At 56.5% G+C, this 18,555-nt stretch overlaps 6 protein-coding genes across 6 annotated transcripts; 3 read left to right on the plus strand and 3 right to left on the minus strand.

The window, feature by feature from the left end:
- Positions 1 to 1,611: 1,611 nt before the first annotated feature.
- Positions 1,612 to 3,632, plus strand: ColSpa_05871 (MFS transporter prlG; the record flags this gene model as incomplete). The annotated part of the gene is made up of 2 exons (XM_049272083.1): positions 1,612 to 1,863; positions 2,076 to 3,632. The coding sequence occupies 2 exons, from the start codon at positions 1,612 to 1,614 to the stop codon at positions 3,630 to 3,632; spliced, it is 1,809 nt and encodes a 602-aa protein (XP_049128040.1).
- Positions 3,633 to 3,996: 364 nt separating this feature from the next.
- Positions 3,997 to 6,039, minus strand: ColSpa_05872 (kyphoscoliosis peptidase; the record flags this gene model as incomplete). The annotated part of the gene is made up of 1 exon (XM_049272084.1): positions 3,997 to 6,039. One exon carries the CDS (start codon positions 6,037 to 6,039, stop codon positions 3,997 to 3,999), a length of 2,043 nt encoding a protein of 680 aa, XP_049128041.1.
- Positions 6,040 to 9,041: 3,002 nt separating this feature from the next.
- Positions 9,042 to 12,220, plus strand: ColSpa_05873 (uncharacterized protein; the record flags this gene model as incomplete). Its single annotated transcript, XM_049272085.1, has 4 exons — positions 9,042 to 9,155; positions 9,212 to 9,552; positions 9,606 to 11,670; positions 11,726 to 12,220. The coding sequence occupies 4 exons, from the start codon at positions 9,042 to 9,044 to the stop codon at positions 12,218 to 12,220; spliced, it is 3,015 nt and encodes a 1,004-aa protein (XP_049128042.1).
- A 579-nt stretch (positions 12,221 to 12,799) lies between these two features.
- ColSpa_05874 (uncharacterized protein) lies at positions 12,800 to 13,678 on the minus strand (the record flags this gene model as incomplete). Its single annotated transcript, XM_049272086.1, has 2 exons — positions 12,800 to 13,230; positions 13,462 to 13,678. 2 exons carry the CDS (start codon positions 13,676 to 13,678, stop codon positions 12,800 to 12,802), a joined length of 648 nt encoding a protein of 215 aa, XP_049128043.1.
- A 1,235-nt stretch (positions 13,679 to 14,913) lies between these two features.
- ColSpa_05875 (cyclin-L2) lies at positions 14,914 to 15,887 on the minus strand (the record flags this gene model as incomplete). The annotated part of the gene is made up of 2 exons (XM_049272087.1): positions 14,914 to 15,600; positions 15,663 to 15,887. 2 exons carry the CDS (start codon positions 15,885 to 15,887, stop codon positions 14,914 to 14,916), a joined length of 912 nt encoding a protein of 303 aa, XP_049128044.1.
- A 722-nt stretch (positions 15,888 to 16,609) lies between these two features.
- On the plus strand, positions 16,610 to 18,553 carry ColSpa_05876 (vacuolar protein sorting-associated protein 21; the record flags this gene model as incomplete). Its single annotated transcript, XM_049272088.1, has 3 exons — positions 16,610 to 17,098; positions 17,158 to 17,611; positions 17,673 to 18,553. The coding sequence occupies 3 exons, from the start codon at positions 16,610 to 16,612 to the stop codon at positions 18,551 to 18,553; spliced, it is 1,824 nt and encodes a 607-aa protein (XP_049128045.1).
- Between the last annotated feature and the right edge of the window lie 2 nt (positions 18,554 to 18,555).

Consider the following 18,555-nt stretch of genomic DNA (forward strand, 5'->3'; position numbering starts at 1 on the left):
TTCGATGGTGTTTGCGCGATGATGCGCGCACAGGGGGGGAAGATCCCAACTTGTACGTTGATTCCGTGTTGTCAGATTCCCTTTTGCAGCTGGGTCGCTTTCATCGTGTGGTTTTCGTGCGCAAAGTGAATTGGCAGGTGCGCGCCGCGATTGTTGCCGGTGTTTGGGAAAGGGTGAAGCTTTTCACGATGGTGAAAGGATGCCCGGAGTTTCGCGACGGGACACAGTTGTCAATTTGGAGAAGGAAGGCAAGGTCCCCACCGGGCCGCGTTATCGATGGTGGCTTTTTTGGGGGTCGAGGAAATGGGTAACGCTCCCATGTGCTTCAGCCTTCAGTGGAGGTTCCCATGTGGGTGTTCCGGGAGAGAAAGGGAAGACTGCGGGGCAGTAATGCAAGTCAGGTCAGTGTTGGCAGGCACCGAGGTGGAGCCGGGGGAGCTGTGCCGGTGCTGTTCCAGCTGCTGGTCTGTGCAGAGGAGAGTGAGTCCTTGTTTTCAAAGTCGGTACATTGGTACATGGTCCATTGAATCAGGTTGTTGCATAGGATTACATTGAAGGATTAAGAAACTCTATCTCTGAAGTTGGTTGTTACAAACTCTAAGACTCTTGTTTCCTTTCTTCGTGTTAAGAGAACCTCAATTCCCTTGGACAACACAGCTCCAATTCATCATAAGCATAGCCTTGGCCTTTCTCTAGGAGCTCCAATGTCTCCCCCAAATACTACAAAACATAGTCCACATTCCCCCACGAAGAATGTCCAGACCAGGAAATAAGAACGACGGATTTAAGCATGCCGCGGCATGAGCCTGCCAACCACCTCCAACATTGCCGTGTCCCCGTATGGGTGGCCAGCCCCAACGGCGTCCCTTATTGATCTCGACTGTTGCACTTAGGTAACTTGTCCATCTCCGATAACCTCGCGGCTCGCCTCTTCCCGTCACCGCCTGCCTGCCTTTGAGCAACAAGATCCGACCGAGGTCGGCCTAGTAAGGCCCACCACACCCCCAACTCCAAGTACATCTCTCTCCGATCGCTTTCATCCCTCCAAATCCCCCCTCGAATCCACACGGGTTCCGGATATAAAAGTTGGAGTTTTCAGACCCGGGAGAAGCTAGCCGGCTCTTCCTGCAGCTAGCCTGCCTGCTTGCCGTCGGCAAAGTACCTCCCCTCAGTAGGGGGTGCTGGGGTGGTTGAAATGTAGAACTTTTGGACACTGTCCGTCGAATCACGTTACACCTCTTTACCTTGATGATCGTCGCCTTTCCTAGGGTAGTTGCGGCATAAGTAATTAGAGGGAGGGGTAACCGGGTTGAATTACTCACACGGCTTTCCTAGCAGGCAAATACCGTGGACTTTGGCAGCCATGCCTGTGAGAGCGGGAGGCGTAGAGATTGAAATACGGCAAGCACGCAAGTGCTGCTTGCCCTCGGCTGTGGAGTCCGGCAAAGTGCCTAGTCCATTGCACTCTCTTCATTCGAATCCCCCCCTTACCAATCTCATCAATGCATTTCTAATTGCTTCTTCCAAACCGTGCTTCCGCTAGCTTGGACACCCACAACCCCGTCGTTGAAAACTGGAAAGAACAAAGACTCCACGTTTCTCTCACCAGCCATGGGTTCTGAAAAGGACCTAGAGGCGGAGGCGGAAGCGGGAGTGACGACATCCATGGCCGGCGACGGCGCCCACGGCCTCCGAGGAGGATCCTCGGACCAAGCGACGATGACGGAAAAGGAGAGTGAACATCAACGACGGCACCTCTTTACCTCTTCAGATGACCCGGAAAAGGCAAAGGAAAGCCAGATGGAGGAAAGAAAGAGTTTTGACGTTGAGGACGCGACGGATGGCGAGCAGCGGTCCCAGGAGGTGAGCGTGGCTTCTTTTCCTGTGAGAGAGAGAGTCTTGGCGGCTGTTTATGCCAAGCAAAACTTTGATGATGAGCCTCCCAAAAGAAGTTTTGTCTGTGAACATACCTTTATTTCTTTTCTACTCCGAGCTTCGTCCAAAGACGATCGGAGCTAGATACCATGGTGTCTGAAGACACCGACACATACGGCCGTCGCTGACAAACACTATAGGACATCCTCGTCGAGCCTATCCAAACAACCCGCTCTCATGCAAGCGCACGAAGTCGCCTCTCCCGAATCGCAAGTCTCGTATCCCGCCGCGAGGATGACAATGACACCCTCCCCGTCACGGTTCACCCCCTCACCGACCTCCAGGCCGGTCTGGTCGGCTGGGACTCTCAGTCCGACCCCACCATGCCCATGAACTTCCCCCGGTCCCGCAAGTGGCTCATCATCTGTTTTCTCGCGGGTATCACCTTCATGACGCCCTTCGCCTCCTCGATCCTAGCCCCGGCCATCAGCAACTTCGACGAGGACTTTGGAAATGACGACATCACCCTCGGCACCCTCCCTGTGAGCATCTATCTGCTCGGCTACGCCGTCGGCCCGCTGTTTCTCGCGCCCCTGTCTGAGATGTACGGCCGCCGCCCCGTCCTGAACGCCGCGAACCTCTTCTTCTGCGCCTGGCTCATCGGCTGCGCCCTCGCGCCCTCGCTTAATTCGCTCATCGTCTTTCGTTTCCTTACGGGTATTGGTGGCTCAGGGTGCCTAGCAATTGGTGGAGGAGTGGTAGCTGATATGTTCCCTGTTGCAGAGCGAGGGATCGCCTTGGCTGGGGTTATGGGGGGGACTTTGATATCTCCGACTATTGCGCCGATCGCGGGTGCCTACATCGCGCAGGACCTCAACTGGCGCTGGTGCTCCTGGATCGCCTTTATCGCCGCCACGCCCATGGCCCTCATCATAGTCATCTTCAACCAGGAAACCAACCCGCGCGTCCTCATTGACCGGAAGGTCGCTCGCCTCAGCGTGGAACTCGGCCGTACCGACCTCCGCAGCGTCTACGACGACCCCCCCTCGGCGGGAGTACCCAAACCCACCTCCTCCCAACTCCTCCGGCGGGGGCTCAGCCGCCCCTTGAAGTTGCTCTTCCTCTCCCCGATCCTCTTCAGCGTGAGTCTGTACTGCGCTTTCGCCTACGGAGTCCTGTACCTCCTCTTCAGCACCATCCCCCTCGTCTTTACCTCCACCTATGGGTTCTCTGTCGGCAACGCGGGGCTCGTCTACATCCCCCTCGGCCTCGGCTTCATCATCGGCATGGCCTTCTTCACCACCCTATCGGACCGCACCGTCGTCCGCATGACAAAGGCGAACAACGGCGTCTACGAGCCCGAGATGCGCCTCCCGGACTGCATCTACTTCGCCGCTCTGCTGCCCGTCACGTTCTTTTGGTACGGCTGGACCGCCGAGTTCAAGACCCACTGGGTCGCGCCCGTAATCGGGCTGTTGCCGTTCGGCGTCGCGATCCTGGGCATCTGGCAGCCCATACAGGCCTACGTCATTGACGCGTATCCGCTATATGCCGCCTCGGCGATAGGGGCTTTCACCGTCTTCCGCAGCGTCGTCGCGGCGTTTCTGCCGATGGCGGGACCGGCAATGTACGACGCCCTGGGGCTCGGTTGGGGGAACAGCGTCCTGGGCTTCATTGCGATTGCGCTCATACCCGTGCCGGCGCTGATATACAAGTACGGAGGGCGGTTGCGGAAGTGGCAGAAGCTGGAGCTTTGAGGTGGCTAGCTAAGCTTTGATTTATAGAATCCCAGATTGCGATATACCCATAGAAGTAGAACGCTTACCAATGAATAGAAAGAGTGGCTTGCATACCTGGGGCCAATAGGGTTTGGCAGATGTTGGTAACCATCATCTGTCCTGTCCAGAACTCACCATGGCCGCTCCCTCATGAACCAGGAGGAGCATAGAGCACAGTGTCGTCAATCAGATGTCGAGGGGGGATTCATGCAGAACCAAAAAAACACCAGAACCACGAACCGAGGTCCGAGGGTTCCCATTACTATTATCTATAACAATACAGTATCCGGCCGTTGCAGTCGTCAGTAAGGAAATCCGTCCGCCTTTTGCAAGCCCCTCCCTCTCAAATGAGTTCCCACTTCATAAGGAATGTCCAGCTCATGCCGCACTTGCCCTTCTTTGCAAAGTACTCCTTGGCTGTCATGCCTCTCGCGTCCTGTCCATCGATGGTCGTGATCATGGCCACGCTGACGCTCTGGCCCGGCGCGCCCAGATCGATCGCGTTCACGTCGGCCCAATGCCAAAAGCCGTCCGTCTCGATGGGGACCATGTCCTCCTTGCGACCGTCACGCCCCTTGATGCTGAGGAATAGTAGCGGAGGCTTTCCCTTGCCGTGCTTCTCTGACGTCCAGTGCTCGCATTTGTTGGACCACTGGAAACGCACGACTTGGCCGCTGTAGACTGGGATCTGGAGCTCCTTGGGGCTGACCGTGTGATCCCATACACCCTCCTCGTACGCGAGGGTGTAGATGGTGGGCTTATCACCGTGGACCGGACCAATGTAATATTCCTCCCAGCTCGGCACTCTGCCGTCGGGCCGGAAGAAGTGCCTGTCATCGGATGGGTAGTGAGAGAGTCCGAAGATGTCGTTTCTCCGGGTGAACTCATGTGGCTTGAAGTCGGCTGTGTACTCCTTGGTCACGTCCGACACGTTACCGGCGCCCCAACAGGCATCGAGGAGCTTCCACTCCCCACCGTCAATTCGCACTGCGTTCCAAGCATGCCCGTCGGCCTTCTTGGGCGGCGGACGCTCCCCCTTTTTCAGAGCAGTGTACCCATAACCCTTTCCGTGGCCAACGACCGTGATACACTCGAGGCCTGCACGAAGGGCAATTTCCTTGTACGTATCCGCATAACCCGAGCAGACGGCCTTGCCCAGTAAAATGGTCTCGGCTCCGGAGCGACCTCTGATGTTGTTACCGAAGAAGGCGGCGCAGTCATAGGCGATGTTATGATGAAACCAAGTAAAGATGGCTCGCGCCTTGTCTGTGTGAGACGCAAATGGTCCGCAAAGCACTTGTGCCAGGTATCCTACGGGGTCGTTCCTGGGGAGTGACTGTCTGGGGTACTGAGCAGCGACGCCATCCGGACCGGAAAAGTCGCGACAGATTAGACAGTCGTTGGTGCGGGCCACTGCTTTGGCGGAGACGGCCTCAATCTGCGCGACACTAGGACGGGAACTGAGGGGGACGGGCGGAGGAGCATCATCGCCAGCGCCTGGCCGTCTTACGGGCAACGGTGGGCGATCGTTTGCTTGCTGTTCCTGGGCGGTGCAAGCATTTGTCTGCGGCTGCGACTTGGTGTATGACGTTGGGGGCGGGGGTAGCCGTCTCGGCTTTGCTGGTGCTTCTTCTTCCAGAGATGGCTTCTGAACTTGCTGGTTCGTTGACCTCGATGTCAGTCGCGGGGGGAGCACCGGTCTCTGAGGGGGCTCAATTTGCCGAACGGCAGGCGATGAGTGGGTCGACACAAGGGCATGTTTGGGTTGCTGCGGCTGTTGAGCAGTAGCCTCTTTTGCTTGAGCTTCCCGCTCTCTCCTCGTTGGTGGCAGCGGCGGCAAGTTTGCTTGGTCCAAAGTGGGCGGCAGCTTGCGCGTGGGACCGTCGATTGAATGGATGCTGGTAGCAGATGACACGGTATGATTCAATGAAAGGGACGACAGGTTGGAAATCTCGGAAGCATTCGAGTTACGGCGCACCGCCAATTGCTGGGTGGAGGGCCTCCGGGGGGGTAAAGCTGGTGAGATTTGCTGCGTCGACGTGCGCGTAGGGAGAGGCGGAGGGGCAATGCGGTCCCTGGGAGGTGGCGTCTCGACCGAGACTTGGGATGAATCGGTCGTTCGCCGGGGTAGCGGTGGTGGGCTGGGCTTTGCCGGTGTGGACTTGGTGGGCCGGGGAGGAATCGTGGGACTGATTTGAGGCGTAGGAAGTCCGTTTGTCTGGACGACAGGAAGTGTCTGGCTGCGCGGCACAGGGCGATTGGTGGGAGGAGGCGGAGGCGGGGGTCGCTTTGCCTTGACCTCAGGGGCCTGGAAGTTCTTTTGCTGGTTCAAGGCGGCGATTCTCTCAGCCAGGCTGTTGAACTTGGGCTCCTCGACATCAGCCATGGCTGGCTCTCGGTATGGGATATTTGAAGACGGTCGGGTAGGTGTCGAGAAGGAGTGTGTCGCAGCTCAATGGGAGGTGCGAACAGGCGGGCTGTATATACGATGGATGAAACGAACGGATGTTGGTCGCTAGCTGATCCCTCACCAATCCAGACCGTGTTGGTCGCGGCGCGATGTCCCAATTGGGCAATAGGCAGCAGGCAGGTTTTTTGGCGACTGAGTCACGACACCTTCCACGGCCGAGAGCTGAAGCGGTTGATTTACCGCTGAGGGGGAAAGGGTTTGTAGAGACTGAATGGACGTGACCGCGTACAACGTCCCCAATGTGAAGAGGAGTTGAATATGATGAGCGAGAGACGGACGGTTTGCACAAGAAAAAGAAAAGGGGGGGGGGGGGGGGGGGGGGGGGGGTATCGAAGCTGATGGTGGTATTAATGTGTTTGTCCGTTGCGGCAGCGAGAGAAGAAAGCACACGGGTTTGTGGCTGTTTGTCTGGCCCAGGGTACAGAAACGAACGCTGGTCGAGCGAAGGATTGGTTGATGAACGGCACGGCCAACAGCAGCTGAGGTCTTGGTGGTGCTACAAAAAAAGATGGAGCGAGGAAGAGGTTGGGTCGAGGCGATGCTCGTAGCTTTCGTGTTGAGTGCCGTCGTTACTTGCAGACCTTGAGGAAAGGAATCTTGTCTATCAGGCAGGCAGCAACGGCAGCAGCAGCAACAGGCGGAACAGGGTCTTCTGGTTGGCCGCCCAGTGTCGGAGCTGGCAGCGGCGGGACGCAAGAAGCTTAAGCTGTGGCAGGGAAACAGGGCGTGTGGGATACGAGATGGGAACGACAGTTTGCTGGTGTTTGGAGGGGAGGGGAGGGGGGAGAAAGAGGGAGGCGGCAGTCCAACAAGGTCCCGGGGCAGGATGAAGACGATAGGATTGGGGGCCAAACTCGGACTCGGGGATTGGGCTGGCTGGTTACGTGCACAAAGTGCCTCCGATGCAGTCTTTGCATAGAGCCAAGAGGTCAAACATAGACTCAATAACGGGCAAAGTAAGGATGAGAGAGAGAGAGTAACGAGAACACGGAACACAGAGGGGCTGCCCCCCACCTCCCTCTCCATCTGATATCTGTACCTTTCACTGTTTAAAAAAAAAAAAAAAAAAAAAAGTCTGTCGAGTTCGTAGCCACAGCTCGTCTTGTCTTCTCTTGTCTTAGTGGGGGGCCCTTGGGATCCCCTTGTTCCTCCCCGTCCCGGTCTGGATCAGTCGGCACAGCCCAGCCTTGCTGGTGGGGGAACTGTGGGGTTTCCCCTTGGGAGCGGATGCGCTAAGGCCGATCGTTGCCTCACGCCTGCGCCATGTCTGGCGCTCGAGATGTCTTGGTGAGTGGCTGCCTGTGCTGCTGGGTCCCTTTGTGACAGACAGTTCTTCCAGAAAACACAACGGACCTTCCACCATGGTTGCGGTGCCTACAACTGCGGCGTTGGAGACTCATTTCGGATTTCGAGTCTAGGCGAAAACAGCGACGCCGACACCTTATCGGGACCACCGATACCACCGGCTCTTCCCCAATCTCTGGGTTGTCATCCATCCACTTTCACGCACTTCTCCACAGCGGCGTCATTGCGCTTCGTATATGAAGCATGTCCACCTTGGAATTTCGACACTAGCACACGGCAAACGTAAGCTACCGGACGCATTTACCGTGGCCAAGCCCAAATTCCCATTGTCTCTCTCAGCCTCTGCCAGGATAGGATGTCTTGACCAGCAAGTCCCACGATTGACAGCCAATCGAAACGGCAATCTTTGGGAAACAAGAACTCAAGGTCTTTGCCGTGCCTCTTGGGTCCTGTCATGACATCGTCCAGAGATTGGACTTTACTGCTGACAACAACCCGCAGTCCCGCTAGTGGTGATGAGAGTCGATGCCGACGCAAAGGTTTCGGTTGGAATGCCCGTCTGTATTGGATACGGACCATGGGTTATACTCATTGAGCAGGGATGTGCCATACAGTCATAGCGGGGCAGCACTCAACAGCCTCTTTCGACTGCATCCGGGTTACTCTTTTTTCGAAGCTGTCATGTGAGGGAGACAGGAGACGCGACCTAAAACATGTCGTGTGGAGGAGAGGCCCGTTGTACGGACAGGCGAGGCATGTAGCGGTATTTATTTATACACATGCAGTGGGGATTTCTCAAAGAACCCGGAGAAGAAAGGGCGACGACGGACGGCAGGTGGAGCCGGGATGAATAGAGTGGTGCTGGTGCTGGTGCGCGGGCTGCGAGCCATGCATGCATGTCTGAGCGCTAGACCCCTTCTTCCCTGCGCAGACGGACTGCGATGCGCCTCAGGACGATGCGAAGCTCGCCCGTCAGTGGCTGCCCTGCAATCCGTCGCTCCGTGCACGATGAGAAGGGCTCCCCCTTCCGCCCCCCAGGGGAGCGAGGGGAGACACAGTGACACACGCCCCAGTGGCAGGGTGGAGGCGGTCATGGGCGTCGTCGTGGTCGTGCGTTGCGCTGACAGTGGACCGCGGGCGGCGGCGGCGCATCGGTCGCTGGCTGGCTGGCTCGCTGGCCTGCCCTCACGGTGCTGTCCCTCTCCCTCTAAGAGGCCGAGGCCATGCATCCCACCCCCCTCCAGAGAAGGCGCGCCCCTCCTGCAACTGGCCCTTCCCGCCCGCCCACGTCGCCCTTGTCGGTTGTCTCTGGGTGTGCCTCCCGGGGTGCCTTGGTTGGATTGTTGTATCCGTATCTTGCTTTCCTGCCTGGCCTACCTACCCCAACCCATGGTAGGCGGAATACTCTCACTCAACAAGAGACGACGCAAGAGGTAGAGTCAGGACCCTCCGCTTCGTCGCTTCTATCCGCATCCTCCGATCCGTACTGAGAACCTCGCATTTCCCTTTTGGCCAGGCGTCCAGTGTGCTCCTCCAACAACTGCCGTCGACATTCCTCTCATTGCATAGGCGGACGGCGTATTCCACCTCTGCGCCACAGACTTTTGCCCACGATGGCCTCCGCCGCCGAGTCTTGCGACAAGGCTGCTACCGCCCCCGAAAGCGCAACCAAACCGCTCAACTTCCTCGACCTCCCTCTCGAAACCCAGAAAGATATTCTCAGCCATGTGAGATCTCGTGCTTCCGCGCCTGCATGCGACCCAGAAAGACTGACCGTTCCCAGTGCTGCCAGAGCGACCTCATCTGCCTCGCCCTCGTCTCGAAACACTTCCGCGAACTCGCTGCCGCCCAGCTCTACCGCAACTTCCACATTGTCTTCCCCGACGAAGATGACCCGTCCTTTGACTCTCCCATCGACAGTCTGGCCGGTGGCCTCGAGACCTTTGTGTCGAGCGACTACAACTATGCCCAACATCTGAGAGACATCTCCCTCGACACGTTGAGTGCTGGCGACAAGGCTGAGGCCGCTTACAAACCCTACTTATACAGCGCAAGCTGCGGCAAGTTCATGAATACCTTGCTGCTGCTGACTCTCAAGAATGCAAAGTCGCTCGAGACCTTTAGGTACGTCGGACAGGTCGCCATCTGCCTGCCCTTGCTGACCCTCGCAATACTAGGTGGAACATCCGAGTCGAACTCAGCCGTCCAGTCTACAAGGCGTTGCACCAGATTGCGCCTCTAAGAAATCTCCATGTTCGAATGCAGGCTGGCCCGTCCCTCTTCGAGATACCTCCACCACTGCCCTACACTTCGAGCCTGCAGCCTCAGCCTACCTCGACCCAAGGCCATTGGGATCCTCTGCCGGCTTTCTCTGCAGTCCCGCCGCCGCCTCCTCCATTCGCAAGCATGTCCTTGTCCGTCCCGCCTCCGTACAACCCTTCCCTGGGCCCGCCGCCTCAGTTACCGCCAGCGTTGAGGCCCGCGCCTAGGAGTAGACGAAGGATATCGGCGAACGAGCCTGCGACCTTGTCGGGCTTCCGCAAACTCAACTCGCTTGCCGTCCTTGACATCGACTCTCTAGACACCGTTACCGAGATCAAGTCTTGCGTGCGTAACTCAGCTTCCACTCTCACGAAACTGAAGCTCTCCTTCTCGACATACCTTGCTTTACAATCTCGAAAGCCTCCCCCCGAAGCCGACCCCGACGATTCTGATCAGGATGATGAGTTCCAAGTCGTTCCCATGCCGTCAGCGCCTGGCTGGGATGAGGCGAGTGGGCCAGCAAAGGCATTCCGTGCGCAAGAAGAGCGCAAGAGCCAAGAGTCGGTACTGGGTAGGATATTCGACGTGGAGCCCTTCCTCGTCAAGAGGACACAGCGTAAGACTCTGAAGGGCAAGGAGAAGATCGACACGGCCGTGAACACAAAGGAGGCTGGATCGCCTGCCGAGGCCTTTATGGAGAGACTCCGGGAGGTATCGACAAAACTCATGGCGAGCGTAACGGACGGCGACGCCGATGATGGCTCGAAGCAAGAGATCCTGGAGATGATAGAAAAGGCCAGCAGGAAGTACTTGGAAGAAGAGGAAGCAAAGGCAGCGGCGACAAAGGCGGAAACCAAGACGGAAGCCGGGCTTGGAACCTCTGACGAAGGTCCTTCGACCGACCCCGCTCCAAGCACAGCGGATGCCAGCACTCAGCCAGCCCCTGTTATCGAAGTCTCCGAGCCTTCCACAATTGCGGCAGAAACCAACGCGAAGCCAAAAGCGAACTTTGGAACAGATGCCAACCCTGAGGACATCAATGTGGAGGAGCCCATCGCGACTGAGGAGACGGAAGAACCATTGGAGGTCAAGAACGACCAGAACAAGGAGGAACCTATTGCTGCCTCTGGCACCGCTGCGTCTCAAGCCCAAGATGCCGTCTTTGAATCGCCTACGACGGCGCGAGCCGCAGCCACCTTGGCAACACAAAAGGCAAACTTCGAGACGCTAGTCCTTCGTCTGCAATATCTCCTTTCTGAGGCCGCCAGCGTACACGAGAAACTTGATGTCTTGCGCAACGCGCACCCTCAAGACAGGGACCGCATTCGCTCGGGAGAAAACCAATTACAAGGTTGCTATCGGGATATCAACAACGTACGCACCGAGCTGAATGCGACTGAGGCCGAGATCCGGGATGTGGAGAAGCAAGTCAATGGTATAGCCACTACGGCCCATGGCGATGACGAAGTGATGAGCGAGTACATCCGGTCGACGAGGGGCGTAGCACTGAAGTCATTCAGTGTTCACCTGATCCCAGTCAAGGCCTCCGTACTCAGGGCAGCCATTGACGTACGAGTTCTCAAGAGACTGACACTGCTGAATGTTGGCAACCAAGCCCCGATCTGGACAATGCTGGCCAAGGAAAACAAGGTTCAGCCGCTCCCTCTGCGAAAGATATTCACAGACAATGTATCCATCACCTTTCTCACGTTTGCGGGCCAGCTGGAGCAGATCACCGAACTTTTCATGCTGGAGCGATCGGCCAAGTACAAGCCAGAGAGCTTCGCGCCAAAAACCAACGTTGTCATGGATCAGATTCGTCGTCTTGTTCTCAAAAAGCACATGCCCACTCTCACCAAGCTGATGATCAAGAATGACTCTGGGCCGAGCTGGGACGTGGACGAGAAGGCCATGCTACTGATTTGCAACCGCGGAAAGCTCCTCGAAGAGTTGGCGGCGGCGCTTGGAATCCGCGCTATCGTAAGTTACCCGAGGGACCTTTGACCACTTGGTCACTTTCTAATCACTTTCACAGCATACCTTCATGCAGCATATCTCGGGACTAGTTAGCCTCCGCGCTTTGAACGTCACGCAGTTCAGAAATGACGACACTTGCGTCTGGGTTATGCGCGAGACTCGGAGGTTCATCGTTGACAACCTCTGCCACTATCCAGACTTGAAACTCGAGTGGATCTCTATTGATGACGACCGGGTTGAGCGCATCATCCGTCCACCACCTCAGACGCCTGCTGCCAAGGCAGAGGAGAAGAAGAACAAAAAGAGCAAGAACAAGGCCGGCGCAGGCTCGACGTTTGGGACTTTCGGCGGCCCAGGAACTGCCACTGGCACTGGTGGTCCCGGTGTGTTCCCACCTTTGCCTCTGCCGGGATGGGAGACGGATAGTGATAGTGACGACGAGGACACCGATATAGTGGCCAACACAAAGCTAGAAACGGTCGAAGGCGTCCACTTCTACGATGTCTGGGATGTCCGGATCTTCAAGAAGGAAGTCATGGCGGGGCGGCTGTAATCGCTCAGTAAAGGACTCGCCAGAGCCACACAACATGGCTGTGCGTTGTGCTTTGGCTATTGCAGGCCGTCTGTCTTGCGCGCGATGGGTATTTCCCACTTGGGGAACATATGACAGGATTGAAATGGAGAGTGGTGACAGGACGTACTAAAGGACCGGAGTTGATTGGTTTTCTAGGCAATATCTCTTGGATGGGATCATCTGGACAATACCCGGCACTAACGGATGAGGGTCTGGCGCACATGGTATGGAAACGAGCTTTTTCACAGGGAAGACGCTCTCATTAAGCTGTATCAATTCGCCACGGAGCAAAGCAGCCATTTATTCGTGAATTTAAGCGGGCCTACGCCCTTTCTCACATACTTGCCTCATTATCAGAGGCTTCTCATCGTATCTGCGGTTGCTTTCCCCGCTCTCAAGAATTCCTCCCCAGTCCCATTGGCCAGTGTCCTGTTAAACACACGTCACTATCGAGAGTCGAGAATGTTGACGTCGACGTGGCTTAGACAAACAACTTGCCGTCCTCCTCATCGTCGAAGGTGGGAACGAAGCCTTCTTCTCTAGGCTGCTGAGACACGTTTACTCCTCGTCCTCATCACCTGTGTGGTCATCGTCATCCTCGTCGCCTTCGTCCTCAAGCTCAGACTCGGCCTCAAGCTTAGCCAGTTTGGCAAACATACCCTCGCGGTCGGCACAGCTGGCGTCGGAAGCGACGATCTGGGAAACGGCGTCATCAAAACCATGCTCGGTGAGCTCGTGGAGGGCTTTGCGGGCATAGGCGATGATGGCGATGCACTCCTCAGCATGCTGCATGAAGTTCTTAGGGGTGGAGGAGAGTGTCCTGAAGGGAGTGGCGGTGATATCGTTGTTGTCCTTGCGAGCGACGGCGTCAATGTTGGGTATCAACCTTTTGAGATGGGCGAGGTTGACGGGGATCTCTCCGTTGTGAAGGGGGACGGTGAAGGCGTCGGCGTCGGCGAGAAGGCGCTCAGCGTGAATGGTGACATGCTCTGAAGGGGGTTCGGTGTCAGCTTTATCTCCTTGAAGTTGAACGGTACTGTGATCTCGGGTGATTTATGCGAAACATGTGGTTGTTTTTTTTCTTTTTTTCAAAACGCGAGAGAATGTCAAAGGGAACACTAAGACCAGTAAAAGTGTTCAAGGGTGAGAGATATAGAACCGAGATGGGACAGAGAGGTGAGAAGAAAGACAACAAGGGTGTACAGAGGGAAAACACTTACTGAACTTGGCGATGAGCTCTGTCAACTTGCTCTCACTCTTGAACATCTTTTGCATCATCTTCGAGCGCAGTTTGTTGAGGAAGAAGACTTGGATCACGGCATAAGCGAGGCTGAAACCGGTAACGAGTTGCCAGAAGCAGACGAGAAGAAACCGCTCGTTGCAGGTAGGCGACTGCTTGCAGGCGAGGTAGACGTCGGCAAGAGTGTTGTTAGACATGCTGTGCTTCGTGAGGTTCCGTTGCGGGGATATTCTGGGGTGAGCTGAGGGTAGAAGTGAGAATGAGTGAGTGAAGAGGAGAAAAGTAAGGCTTTTCAGAGCGCGGTGATGAGATTTGCCGGTGTTTTTCTCAGGCGTGAAGGGGAAAGAGGGAGTTCCGGGTCCTTGGGTGAGTGAAAGTGTGCGGTAAGAGACGCTAACTTGGGTCTGTGGAGTTCATAGTTGTGAAGAAGCAGGCGCGATAGGAGGTCGGTGGGTGAGAACTGGGAGAAATCTGGGTATTGAGAGGTGCTTCGTTCCTTCCTATAAAGAGCGCTAATGTGCTGGCCTACATACTTCTTTACTTATTGAAAGGCATATTTGAGATTGCCAAGGCCCTGGCTCTTCGTATTCTATCTACCTAAGGTAGGCCGTTGATATAATGTTGGGTCACCGGGTACAGGTCCCTCTCTGAGACCGAACGACTTGATATGGTGCATTCTGGTTTAGGGCGATCACAAGGTGTTCTTGCTTCACTCTCCGAGAAGCCCCTTGGATTGATGGAGTGTAGAAAGTCTACCAATCTGTACAAAGACATCAAGATCTTGTTCGACTTTTTGATATCGTCTTGTTTCTTTGAACTTGGACAAGTGGTTCCCCCATAAATGTCTCGTATATGTCGATATGAATGTCTTTTCTCAATCAATATCCTAGACATCTTAGATGCACCATTTCGAGGAACAGTTAGCATAGTGGACGAACATTACGACGTCCCCCTTGGCTATCGGTGCGAGAATCAGTAGAAGGATCAGGAGGGCATCTGTGTGGATGCTGTACCTCAAACGCCGGATGATGAACAGTTGAAAACATGTGACGAGATGAACTGTTCACCCCCTTTAGGCGAGCAGGTGTCCTGTCTTGTGAATTGGTGCCTTATCGTAAGAGCAAATCTCGAGCATTACATCGTGACATATGCCATGAATGTATCCACCAATTATGTTCCCATCGCATGACCTAATGGTTCAGAAAGGGTAATAGAGGCATTATGTGTTCCGGTAACTCTTATGCCTGGTAATAGAACCACATTGAACCCAATTCGCGGATGCACGAATTCGTGCCACTCTTTTCAATATCGGGCAGGCAACCCTTCCTACGAGGTGATGGTGTGTGTGCTGTACTGTCAATGGGTATCAAACTTCTATTCCTCCTAGGCTCATCAGCGGCTGAGCGTTGCATATCTCACCCAGCATCATGAATCATGCCGTCTTCTGGTCCATCAGGGCCATAAGCTCATCCTCCTCGTCGCCCTCCCCAGCTCGTCTCCTCGCTTCCCTCTCAATGCCACTCCTCGTAATCATCCCGCCAGCCAGCAGGCCCGTCTCCTTCACTCCTCTCACCCAGCCCTCGAGGCTCCTCATTCCCACGACGAGGAACCCAAGTTCCTCTCTCTCGACATCGAAAACCTCCCACCACGCCACCTCGGGCATCTTCGCTCCTGCCTCCCTGGCGGCGATGTACACTGCCGCCGTCGCCAGTGCGTGGGGCTGGTGTGTAAGATACATCATCTGCGGACTCAGCAGCGCCGTATTCAGGTGTGCGACCACCCGCCCAGCCATCTCGCCCTTGGGCTTCCCCACGAAGTCCAGCGCCTGAAGGTACGTCACGGCCAGCGCGTGCGGCAGCGCCACTGCCGTATCGAATCCCAGAGCCCATAAAATCCGTGCCTCGGCTGCCAACATCCGAGTCTGGAAAGCAGCGTACTCTCCGTCCGTCTGGTAGTACGTCGCCGGGTCCGGGCGGCGCTTGGTAGGGTCTGGGGCCTCGCCACGGAAGAGGGGCGATGCAGGCGAGAGGAGGTAGGCGTAGACGTTTGACAGATCGCGAGTCGTGCGCGGAAGGGGTCCCATCTTGGAGACTAGGTAGAGGGCTGCAGCAGATACGTCCTAGGGACTCTTGTCAGTGGTGTGCCGTGGGCGTCTCGTGAAAGTATGGGAGGGGCATTTACGCTGAATTCCCCGGCCATTGGCGACTCGACAAGCCAGTACCGTGCCAGTAGGACATTTGCTTGCGCTGTCGTCGACTGTGGCAGGTCGAGCAGCACGCCGGCCGCCTGGGTTAGGCACTGCGTCGCGTAGAAGATGACATCCTGCAGGTCGGCCGGGAGGGAACTGAAGGAATTGCGCTTGTAGAGCTGGTCAGCCGTCGCCAGCGGATTCGTCATATGCGCCATCGTGTGCGCCTCGATTTGTCGTCACCAAGGTTGCTCTGAAAACCTCCCACCAACCGTCGAAGGCTGAACAATTGTTGTCGCAAGGCTGAATGTCGATGTCGATGTCGCCGTCGTCCGGAATCCTCATTGGTCGAAGCTGAGAGCTGTCAAGACAAGTTAGGCGCGATGCCGCGCGTGTCGTCACTTTCCCAAGGCGAGAAATGCGGCCGGAAGCAACTGAAGAGAGGCCCGAGCTCCTCTTGTTAGCGATCCAACCCGCCTCCACTTTTCCTCCGCTTTGGCTTAGCGTCCCCAGGCCCTGCTTCACAGAGTCACAGATGTGCTTAGGCTCTCGGAGCGGTACCTGAGGTTTTGGCTGGGTACGAAAGGGCACTGGGCCAATTCAAGGCAACTGCGTGGAGAAAAGCTACCCGGCTCCTCGACATCACGCTTCGCAATCCCGCTCAGCTTGCGAACCACACGAGAGCGATTAATACGGAACACAGCATCTGCCAACCAACACATTTCATCCGAAAAACCTCGAATTGTTCGCTGCCGAATCGGTCAATGGATGGCCTGACATCTCGAACCCCCAACTGACCCGTCTATACCCTTCTCTCTTCCCCGCATCGGCTTAGTCGGCCAGTGGTGACCCGTCCAACCGACCAAGCGACACCACCGAACGCATCGCACGCAGACGACAACGACGATCGACGACGAACGACAAGGACACTGCCACAACCATGGATTACAGCGCCTCCATCAACGACGAGGCTGCCGCATCGCCTTGGGGCAACTCACCGGGCTCCTCGCCTCGGCCCAACCAGTCCAACTTCGGATCCCTAGGTGCTGCTGACCTGAGCGGCGACCCGCCCGGCTCTCCCTTCCACTACACACCGAGCCCCGGCAACGCAACCCCGCATGACCAGGAGAACTTCGGCGGCGAGCAGTACAGACGACCGGACACCGCGAGCACTCAGTCGGCGACCGAGGTGGAAACACAAGAGTCGAGGACCGAAGTCGGCTCAGAAGCCCGGGCCAGCGCCGATAGCCCTGGACCTGAGCTGCCGCAGAAATCGCATGAGCAAGGAGGCCCGCCGAACGCAGGCGGACAGGCCCGTCAAGATCAACAGCCTCGCAAACCTCAGCAGCCTCAATTCAGGCTTCAGGCTAAGATCACCGGCCTCGAGCGGACCGGAAAGAAGGACCCAATCTTGCGGTTCGACGTTCATGTAAGGAGTATTCCCGCTTTGGGATGCGGTGGAGCAACAAGATGTCTAACAGACCGCAGACAAACCTCCCGAGGTTCCGCACCACACAATACCGCGATGTGCGCCGCTTCCACTCGGAGTTCGTCAAGCTGGCGGAGCACCTCATCTCCGCGAACCCCGAATGCCTGGTACCAACGGTACCTCCCGCCGTGACATCGGCTGGCGCTGGTACGGACGAGGACGAAGCCCGCGTCAAGGCCTTGCTACAACGGTGGTTCAACTACGTGTGCAGCAACGAAATCCTTATGAGAGATGATGAGATGGTCCTCTTCGTGGAGAGCGATTTCGGTTACAGCCCCATGGTCAAGATGAAGCAGCCGGCGACGGGCGTGCGCAGAAAGATTCTGAAGCAGTTTGCGCCTCCGCCGGATGACACCCCGGAGCTTCAGGAGGCTCGCCCGATTGTAAAGCTCTTCTACTTGGGAACCATGGATGCCGGCCACAAGGTCGATAAGCTTGTCAAGTCTCGTCGAGGTAAGTCCACGTCAACCCAACCCCGATAACGCACCGCCTTCACCGGTCTGATATCATACAGGTCTCGGATTGGCCGAGTCCGACTTTGGCGTCAAGCTTGGCTCAATGCACATCCAAGAGCCCCATCAAGGTCTTGCCAACGCCTACCGAAAGCTAGGTAAGATTGTGCAGACGGTTGGCGACTATCATGCTGCCCAAGCGACTGCAGAAGCCACCACGATCGGTGATCCCTTCCAGTATCACTCGCAGGATTCCTTTGTCGTCAAGGAGTCACTCACAAACCGCCAAATCCTCATCCGCGAGTTCCTCCAGGCGCAAGAGAACACGCGCAGCAAGCTCAACGCTGCCGATCGTCTCAAGGCGAGCTCCAATGTCAGACGGGAAAAGGTCGATGAGGCCATCACCGCCCTCGATGATGCGCGTCAAAACGAGACCTACCTGTACCAGAAGACGACCCGCGTTACCCAGAACCTCGTACAGGAGCGTCGAAAGTGGTTTGCGAGAACCGCGGCGGACCTGCGGCTCAGCATCAGAGAGTATGTCATTCGCGAGATCGAGGCGGAACGACGTGCTCTTGCCGTTTTGGAGAGCGTGAGACCGGACATTCGCGCCATCGATGCATCTGGCGGTCTGAGTCGACTCGGACGCGAGTCTCACCCTCCCATCAGAAGGGCCAACGTGGCAGCCAGCCAAGGACCCAAGGGCGATGCATGGAGCGGTGTTCCACGACGCACCGACACGATGAACCGTAGCGTTTCCGGTAGTCTTATGGCTGGCCTCTCCGACGAGGGAGACGGCGACGACGGACAAGGTACAGGGCAAAACCAGGGCCTCGGTGCAGCGGGCGGGCGGGCGAGTCTGGCCGGTGTGGCAGAAGAAGACGACGAGGACCGAGTGGATGCGAGAAACGCGGCAAGCCGATTGGCGACCAGCACCTTCTAATG

Source organism: Colletotrichum spaethianum, assembly GCF_022836535.1.
Source record: "Colletotrichum spaethianum MAFF 239500 DNA, contig13, whole genome shotgun sequence".
Taxonomy (NCBI): Eukaryota; Fungi; Ascomycota; class Sordariomycetes; order Glomerellales; family Glomerellaceae; genus Colletotrichum; species Colletotrichum spaethianum.